Source organism: Austrofundulus limnaeus, unplaced genomic scaffold (genome assembly GCF_001266775.1).
Source record: "Austrofundulus limnaeus strain Quisiro unplaced genomic scaffold, Austrofundulus_limnaeus-1.0 Scaffold0, whole genome shotgun sequence".
Classification (NCBI taxonomy): domain Eukaryota; kingdom Metazoa; phylum Chordata; class Actinopteri; order Cyprinodontiformes; family Rivulidae; genus Austrofundulus; species Austrofundulus limnaeus.
In genome coordinates, this window is record NW_013952402.1 from 2,047,494 (window position 1) to 2,054,462 (window position 6,969).

Here is a 6,969-nt window from a genome sequence, read left to right on the forward strand (position 1 = left end):
ACACACACACACACACACACACACACACACACACACACACACACACACACACACACACACACAAAAAACATTTACAAAGTGCACAAATGACATTTCTTCTAAGTGTTGCTGTCTAACCCAGAGCTCTGCATGGCCTCAGCCTGGTTCAGACAGGCTTTGACCACAGAAGACATCCCGCTAAACGCGTCGGCCGCCTCTGCCAGGCCTTCAGCCAGGCTCCACACCTTCTTCAGAGCCAGCAAGGCGTACAGGCGCACGCTGAAGTTGTGACTGAAACACGACTGCAAGACCACGTCCAGGGCTTTACGCAGCTGCACCTCCTTCATTTAAACACAGAAGATAGAAAACATTAGAAACAGTAAAAACTGAGGCGTAWTGATTAGGTGCAAGGTTGTACCTTTTCCTTAACTTGTGGAATAATAACACTAAAGTGGATCAGAACAGACAYGAAGGTGCAGACACTTGTTTTGGTCTGTTCATGATCCTGAAAAACAAAATTAAAAATTTGTTTCTGAGACTGTTTTTCTTAATTTTTTTTTATTTCTCCTGACAGACGGTTAGAAAAAAAAATGCTCACCAGATTAAAGCAAGTCCAAAATCTGTCAATATGTTGCGGATACTGGACTAGGATTAGAATCATCATCCACTCTATCAAGTATTTCACTGAGGGTTGGTTGCTGCAGAATCCAGCTTCAAACACACGGTTCAGCAGAGAGGAAACAAACTCCTGCACAAACAATCAAGAAAAAACTGTTTTGTTTTGTTTTCTGAAAGCAGTTATTTCCTGTGAGGATGTCAGAGAAACTGTTGTGTTACCTCTCTGAGTTTGGGCAGCACCAGCAGCAGTGTTTGCCACACTCTGTTTTTGACCCGATGTTGCAGGGAGTTACTATGGTAGCGTACTTTAGACTTTGATATGATGTTATCCTGTGGAGTGGGGCGGTGAAAAAGATAATGGAAAATGGAGTTAAACYTAAGTTTTTATTTTCTTGGGAAAGCCCCATAAATACAGTTATTACAAAGCATCAAGTGGATAAATAAACAAAAAACAGGTGACTATCAAAACAGAACCAGCCTCCTTATTTTCTGCTCTGATAACCCGGATTATTAAAGTATAAATTACTGTAAGATGGGCAATATAACATTTACGACCTACATATTGGCCCACTATTCTCAGATAAGAAAGGAAAATATATCCACGAGGTTTGAGAATTGATTCGTTATAATATTGTCATTTCCAAACAGACTTTGTTCAGTACAAACAAAAAAAACGTGTGCTAACATGTGAAAATTACTATTTTGAATATATGCACTTTATTGTCCTTCGATTTGATAAATCAAAATGTTTTTCTTTGGAAAATTTAAAGTAAAACGAAGAGAGCTGCCCATTTTTGTRAACAAAAACAAACCCTAACATCTAGAATGTCTTAGTTTTGGTGAAGGCCTTGATTATTTCAGCCAAACAATGCCTGTATTCTAACAGTACGATACTGTAATGGTAACTGTTTTAATTGTTTTATCTTAAGTTTATTTTCTCACTGTAGGATTTTGAACTCAAAACTGCTGATTGCTGATGTATTTTTGCACAGACACTGTATTAACACAACAAAATGCACCGTTAATTTCATGATTTTCGAGAATTTACATCCAAATTTTCTGAAGTTTCGTACCTTTTTCAACAACTGCACAACTAACTCCTCTAGGAGCCTTTCATGCTGCTGATTAGAGGATTCCAGCGAGTTAAGAAAAGTCAGCACACATGTGCGGGGCAGCTGATCATCCCTGTTGTCGCTGCAAACCAGAGAGAAGTTCAGCAACAGCGCCATCTAGTGGTGATCATTATAACAGCCTGGGAATGACTTGAGATTTTACTCACCTAAGAACTGCGACATTAGCTGCACACTTTTCACCGAGCTGCTCCACATATATTTGGACATCGGAAACGAGTCTTTAAAACAGAAAATGTAAACGTTTGAAACAGCTTTGATGAACAACACAAACTGAGAAAGGCTGCTAAGATTTACCGCTGATCTCTCCTGAGGACTGGTCCATAAACGCAGGCGTCAGCGACTATGTTGACGTGGCTGAAAACACTAGAAAACACCGTGTCTGCCTGCTCACCGCTGCACGGGTCTGTGGGCAGCCATGTCTGACAGCAGTGCTGAAGCAGAACGCCAAACACGCCGCTTTTTGACTGAGACAGTTCCAGCAGTTCTGAGGAAACCTAAAAGCAGACATTAAACATCCCGACATGACGTGAATGTGGAATCTGGACAACAGAGGATCTGGAGAATGTGGAATATTCTACTTTTCTGAGCTTTCCAGCCTATTTCGAGTCACCTGTTTGAGAGCGGCCGTGAGGGTCGGAGCTTCGGCGTGCGTCAGCTGGAGGAGTTTGTGCTGAAAGGCCATGGATATGAAGCCTTTTAATGCTGGCCAGAAGTTGTGAGCGTTAGTGCTGAGCGCCTGTACGAGCTCCCAGCTCAGAGTCACCGCCTGCACGCAGAGGGCCTCCTCATGCTGCAGTAACTGGAATCAAAAGACAGATTATTGTGTGAAAACCAGGTTAACATACACAATATTGATTTTTTCTCTTGTATGTTTTTTGTACTTAAATCTTAATACTTTCTACTATTCTAGTCATAGCATTTAGCTTATGGCTAGCATTTTCATACTTTTGGCAAGCATTTTTTTCCTTCTCTCTGCCACCTTTCATTTCATTTTATTTGTATTTTCTTTTTTTAATTGTACACAGAATTACTCTTTTTTAAAGAAATTAATAAAGTTTGAAAATTAGAAAAAAAATTGCTAGTTCTAGCTAGCATTGTAAAAACTTTAGCATTTAGATAGCTGTTTTCTGATTTTAGCTAGAGTCTTCCTATATTTATTTAGCCTTTTGCTACTGTTATCTAGTCTGAAAGTAACATGAACAATAAGATCCCAAATCAAGAGAAGAAAACTGGTCCGGGACTCAGACTTGAATGTTCATTCTCAGACATTTAAAGTGCATCACGTTGCAGCGCTGAACTCTTCTGCCTAAGAGATCCGGACAAAATAGCTCAGAATCACGTGTTCTTACGTTTCTAGACAATCTTGTCAATCAGAATCAGTTTTATTGCCATTGTCAGTGATGAACACAGACTAGGAACTTGCAGTTAAGAACACCCATTCTTATTACACACACATAAACAACAGGGAGAACGGATGTTCAGGTCTTTCCCAATTTGGTCACGCTACCATTTGCAGCTTGGAATACACAACAGGAAAGATGAGTTAAAATAAGAAGCTCTGATCCTATGTTTACTCATAAACACAGAATCATATGCTTCAAAAAACACTCGCAAATCACAAAATATCTTATGCCTTTTGATATTAGCGCTTAGCCACTGTTTTTATACATTAGCTTTTAGCTACCATTTTACTATTTTTCACTTTCAGCTATTATTTTGCTCATTTTAGCTTTTAGTTAAAGGGGCAATATCATGTAAAATCAACTTTTTTGAGTTTTATATCAAGTTATGATGTTATACTCTCATAAAAAAACATGCCAAAGCCTTGCTTTGACTCATTCAGGCACGTTTGAGAAATCCTGCAGTGTTTTTAGGCAGCCATGCTGAGGAGCAAAACGACAGGTGGGGACCAGAAACACCTTTTGGGACCAGAAACGCCCCTGGGACGTGTCTTTAAGCCGAACTTCCTCATCAAGGAGCACACCTCCCCACCCCACACGCCCCGCCCATGACTCCTGCAGGCTCTCGGCAGTAACAAAGCAAAGGAGTGAAAGTGAAACTTAAACTGTCTGCTGCTCTCAACACTACTTCTCACTCAGTGAAGCTCTTTTCAGATTCAAAATACCTTTGAGGAAATGTATTTTCAGATCATAGCGCATGCGCGAACCCCACCGCGCGACCCCCCCCCAACACCGAAATGGGCGGGACAGAAGCAGAAGGTGGTTCTTAAAGAGACAAGAGGCCAATTTCAAGGCGTTTAGAAGAGGAAGTGATYAGAAGATAAGTTTATTTTCTATTTAAACATAACAGCATTTTAATAACAGCTAAAGGTGACATAGATACTTTATTATGATGTAGTATTTAAAAGTATGCCTGAGAAACACATAATATCGCCCTTTTAATATTTCACAACATTTAGCAAGTTTTCTGCCTGTTTTAGCTTTAAGAATTCAGCTAGCTTCAGCTACTTTTAGCAGTCATCCAGAAATGGGGACCTTCACTCATGACGTCACGCATATCTGATGCTCGCTCAACAGAACGGACGGACAGTCTGGATCCTACGGAGAGTCAGTGTTAATATCGTAACAGAAAATTCTATTTCTAGAGCAAATTTGGATGCATTTGACACCAGGAATCACAGGAAAGTTCATTTGAAAGGTAATAAAACAAACCCAACTTCTAGCTGCTGTCAAACGTTTCACTGTTGCTGAACGGAGACCTCACCTGTGGCATCACGGTCTTCATGAAGTCCAGCGCCGGCAGTACCAGGTCACTGGGCAGCAGAGAAAGGGCCTCGAAACTGCAACTCAGAGCAGCTTTCAGAGTCTCGGGTGTTTTGGAAAACTCCGCTGACTCGGGAATTCCTGCGGCTTTAACCAAGAAGTTCAGACAGATCCACTGGTTCCACATAAAGGTGGCGGAGATGCGACCCCAGTCCTGCTGCAGAAAACCTTGTGCTTCAAGATCACTGTTAAAAAAAAGAAAAACTCGTTTTTTTATCATTATTATTTTGGCAGTAATGTCTGCTGAAATGTTTTAATCTATGATGAAGATTTCCACTAACTTTGAGCCGTCTATTAGCTGTGGTTTCATCAGGCATTTGTTGATGCTCCCCAGAGATGACGGACGTTCTGAGGAAGCTGTCGAATTGTAGAAGTAATGATTCAGCGATTTCAGAGCAGAAACAACTTCCGGTTGTTTGCCGATCCCTTCCTGCTCCATAAGACCACAGACAGTGGCCAGAGAGGCCATACTAACAGCTCTGGCCACCTGGTTTGTCACAGAAGGGATCTGAAAACAACAAAAACAAGCAGTCAGTAGCGAACAGCCAAGCTGACACATCCAAAACCTTTTTTGGCGTTACCGGTTGGGTTGCTTCTTGCAAGACTGCAAGGCTGTACTTGATGAGTTTAGGGAAACCGGACGGTTGGATTTTATTGCGGCACATGAGAACAAGCTGCCTCCAGACCCACAGATACAGCTCTGCTCGCTCCACGTCAAACAGCTGGTAAAGAATTATGACATCAGAGTTTATCACTAGAGGCCTTTTAGTGATTGGARGGAGCAGAAATGGTGCAGTTTACCTCCTGTAGCTCCCCACACAGACGCCTCAAGATGAACTCCTGGATTGGATGGGCGTGTTTAAAAATGAGCTGTTTTAAGGCAGCAGTTACTTTATCTCCTGTGGGGAAAAAAAAAAGATGAAAAATAAATTAAAATGCACAAACTCAGCAACTACCCCATCACAGTTTTAGCTTGATATCTGGAAGACAGACTGGGTTTTAACCATTTTAGTGTTTTTTGAGGTTGGTTGGCAAACATCTTGAATTGGGTCAGAACCAAAATGTAATCAGTTGTTGACGTACATCCAGTAAATACTTTCTTAGAGTTTCATTAAAGGTGGGGGGGTATTATGCAAAATGGAATTTTTTAAGTTTTATATCATGTTATGTCGTTCCCTCATCAAAAACAGACCCAGAGTGTTGCTTTGACTCYTTCATGCATGTTTGAGAAATCCTTGAATCTCTTCTAGTAACCATGTGGAGCTGCTTAAACACTTGCCGATACAAAGCACCGCCTATTTACACAAAGCTCCTCCCTGACAGCACAACCCCCCCCACACACACACAGCTCCACTAGATCTGGAAATTTAATTAAAGCCTAGATTTCTTGAATGAATGCTTGTCTATTTACTGTACAGTGAAAGAACTGTTCATCTAACCAAGTTTTATAATATTATATCCAGTCCGAAAAAATATGTTAGGGCTGCGCGGTACATGTGACAGACGGTAGAAATGAAACGAAGTTGGCCTACGGCAGAAATTTACCCTCTACCGTCCTGTCGTCAGTTACATCATCACACCTGTGTCAACAGGGCTGCGAGTGCAGAGACACCTGAGCAGGAGGAGTTTGAAATATTCTGAGAATAAATGAAGAAATATAGCATTTTAAAACGTAAAGACAGAATAAATCCTCAAAATTTCCCCCTCCCCTCTAGAAATGTTAAGTCGTGCCGTCYTGTCGCGGGATCATTTCCTCCCTTCCCGCTGCACGTTGTGCAGAGCGAAGTTTTAACAACAGTAGTTTTTTCACACCCAAGTTGTCGAAGAAAAAACTTGTTTTTTTACGTTTTGTTACCAGACAAAAAGACATGGACCTTTGTTCAGTCATAAATCCATCTTGCTAATGTAACAGTCGGGTCTGAGTGCTCTGAGAGCGCAGCAGAGCAGCAGCCGATAAGTTCAGCAGGCAGAAGCTCATTTTATGGCAGGTCAGTATTACATTTATTTGACTTCACCACACTTTCATTCGTTATCTGAAATTGTTTTGTGACTAGGACTATGTGCAGCTTAAGCCCCTTAAGGCCCTGTCACACTATAACATTTGAAGCAACTTATGCCAACTTAGAATATTTTTTTTGTCTAAATGACTAATTTTACTTGAAGTACTGGTTAAAACATCCACTTTATTTTGATATTGTTGAAACTTTGATAAATGTTTTTGTTTGTTGTTGAAACTATTTTGCAATATATATATATAAAACATTCTTTTGTACTTCTGTTAAGTTCATTTGCACTAAGCAAAAATGTTGAGTTTGATTATGATTACAGTTTTCTGCAAAATAAATGCTCTAAAAATTACATTTTCTTTGCTTTTTATGATAATTTTCTACCGCGTTATATACCTTTACCGTGAAGGGATTCAATTTATACCATGATATGAATTTGAAGTCATACCG

The 6,969-nt window shown here is 40.4% G+C and overlaps 1 protein-coding gene across 2 annotated transcripts in view; it reads right to left on the reverse strand.

Annotated features, from left to right (window-relative positions):
* Positions 1-6,969, reverse strand: part of tarbp1 (TAR (HIV-1) RNA binding protein 1) — a 20,710-nt gene that overhangs the window by 6,446 nt on the left and 7,295 nt on the right. For both annotated transcript variants that reach the window (XM_014009928.1, XM_014009863.1), the window contains exons 12-23: positions 5,315-5,412; positions 5,095-5,235; positions 4,795-5,021; positions 4,455-4,698; positions 2,341-2,529; positions 2,025-2,224; positions 1,877-1,948; positions 1,671-1,791; positions 817-927; positions 578-727; positions 398-484; positions 118-320 (exon numbers count right to left, since the gene is read on the reverse strand). In XM_014009928.1, the coding sequence (XP_013865382.1) occupies positions 118-320; positions 398-484; positions 578-727; positions 817-927; positions 1,671-1,791; positions 1,877-1,948; positions 2,025-2,224; positions 2,341-2,529; positions 4,455-4,698; positions 4,795-5,021; positions 5,095-5,235; positions 5,315-5,412 (1,843 nt within the window). The remainder of the gene's footprint in view (positions 1-117; positions 321-397; positions 485-577; positions 728-816; positions 928-1,670; positions 1,792-1,876; positions 1,949-2,024; positions 2,225-2,340; positions 2,530-4,454; positions 4,699-4,794; positions 5,022-5,094; positions 5,236-5,314; positions 5,413-6,969) is intronic.